The sequence below is a fragment of the Zalophus californianus genome, chromosome X (assembly GCF_009762305.2).
Source record: "Zalophus californianus isolate mZalCal1 chromosome X, mZalCal1.pri.v2, whole genome shotgun sequence".
Classification (NCBI taxonomy): domain Eukaryota; kingdom Metazoa; phylum Chordata; class Mammalia; order Carnivora; family Otariidae; genus Zalophus; species Zalophus californianus.
The window spans coordinates 111,058,438-111,060,452 of record NC_045612.1 but is presented as its reverse complement, the minus strand read 5'-3'; the positions used below and the strand labels follow the sequence as shown (position 1 = coordinate 111,060,452).

The following is a 2,015-nucleotide window of genomic DNA, read 5'->3' as shown; positions in this document are numbered from 1 at the left end:
CCTGGATTTCTTGGTGGCTCCCAGACACCACAGTCTGTTCCTTTAGCTCCCCCACATTGATTAAATTATTGCTGAGCCTGTCAGCTATCCCCTTCTGGACTATCCAGTACTTTCAGGAGTAGAGACTCTTAAAGAAGGGTTCATTTCTCAGGGCATCCATTCTTCCCTGGATCTTGTCCAGGTAGTACTTCCCTACCCCATTAACACTGTGAGGTCTTTAGGCAGATTAAAAAAATATTTTGTCATACTCTTCTAGTGGTTTTTAGTGGGAGAGTATATCACAATGACCTAATCTGTCATTAGCAGAAGCGGAAGTCCACTCACCTTTTTTTTTTTTTTCCTTTTGGTTACAGTTGCTTGGTGTTATATCTTTTAAAATACACATCACACAGTAATGATGGCTTCCCATCCATTCAATCCTTTTTTGTTTGGTTAGTTTTATTTCTTATTTTTTTGTGAGTCTATTCTGATAATTAGAAATATATATGTATTTGATATGATGGTGAGCTTTATAATTATAACTTCATATATTGCTTTCTCTATTTGTTTTTCTTTTTTTTTAAATTTAAATTCAATTTAATTGGTTCCTCTCGGAGCGGAGACGGCAAATGGCGGACTTTGATACCTACGACGATCGGGCCTACAGCAGCTTCGGCGGCGGCAGAGGGTCCCGCGGCAGTGCTGGCGGCCATGGTTCCCGCAGCCAGAAGGAGCTGCCCACCAAGCCCCCCTACACAGCATATGTAGGAAATCTACCTTTTAATACAGTTCAGGGCGACATAGATGCTATCTTTAAGGATCTCAGCATAAGGAGTGTGCGGCTAGTCAGAGACAAAGACACAGACAAATTTAAAGGATTCTGCTATGTAGAATTTGATGAGGTGGATTCCCTTAAGGAAGCTTTGACATACGATGGTGCACTGTTGGGTGATCGGTCACTTCGTGTGGACATTGCAGAAGGCAGAAAACAAGATAAAGGTGGCTTTGGATTCAGGAAAGGTGGACCAGATGACAGGCTTCAGGGATGACTTCTTAGGAGGCAGGGGAGGGAGTCGCCCCGGTGACCGGCGAACAGGCCCCCCAATGGGGAGTCGGTTCAGAGATGGCCCGCCCCTTCGAGGGTCCAATATGGACTTCAGAGAACCGACAGAAGAGGAAAGAGCACAGAGGCCACGGCTCCAGCTGAAGCCTCGAACAGTTGCAACGCCCCTCAATCAAGTAGCCAATCCCAACTCTGCTATCTTCGGGGGAGCCAGGCCCAGAGAGGAAGTCGTGCAGAAGGAGCAAGAATGAGCTTGCGGTTGGGAGGGAATGGGGTGTGGGGGGAGTTAGCGCGAGACCACAGCCTGGCCAGCCCCCTGGGCCGGCGGTCCTGCAGCCACCATTCCTGCGCCTGACCTTTGTCCTCCTTTCTTACAACGGAAACACAGAGCTTGTGAGCGCATGTCAGCAGTTAACAAGTGGTTTTTAGTACATTCTTGGCTTTGCTGAACCTAAAAAAAAAAAAAAAAAAAAAAATTCAATTTAATTACCATTTAGTATTATTAGTTTCAGGGGTAAAACTTAGTGATTCATCAGCGGCATGTAGCACCCAGTGCTCATTCCATCACATGCCCTCCTTAGTGCCCATTCCCCAATTCTCCCATTCCCTCCCCCACCTTCCCTCCAGCAACCCTCAGTTTATTCCCTAGAGTTAAGAGTCCTTTATGGATTGCTTCCTTCTCTGTTTTTATCTTATTTTATTTTTCCTTCCCTTCCCCTATGTTCATCTGTTTTGTCTTTATTTTTTTAGAAAGTATCTACTGAATTTTTATTTTGAGAAATGATAAAATTAGTATCCTTCTTTCTTATCCCACTCTACCATTTGATTTGAGTTGATTGCATCATATTTTTTGTGTTTACCATGACTGTTAAATATATATATATTTTAATAGATTTTATCCATTCATTGACAGAGAGAGAGAGAGAGCACACAAGCAGGGGGAGCAGCAGATAGAGGGAGAAGCAGACTCTCC

General features: G+C 44.2%; 1 protein-coding gene across 1 annotated transcript; it reads left to right on the top strand.

Annotated features, from left to right (window-relative positions):
* The first annotated feature begins 590 nt into the window (after positions 1-590).
* LOC113930807 (eukaryotic translation initiation factor 4H-like) lies at positions 591-1,490 on the top strand. The gene is given in 2 exon segments (XM_035725588.1): positions 591-1,012; positions 1,014-1,490. Coding segments are annotated over 2 exon segments (684 nt in total). The 5' UTR covers positions 591-608; the 3' UTR covers positions 1,294-1,490.
* The last annotated feature ends 525 nt before the right edge of the window (positions 1,491-2,015 follow it).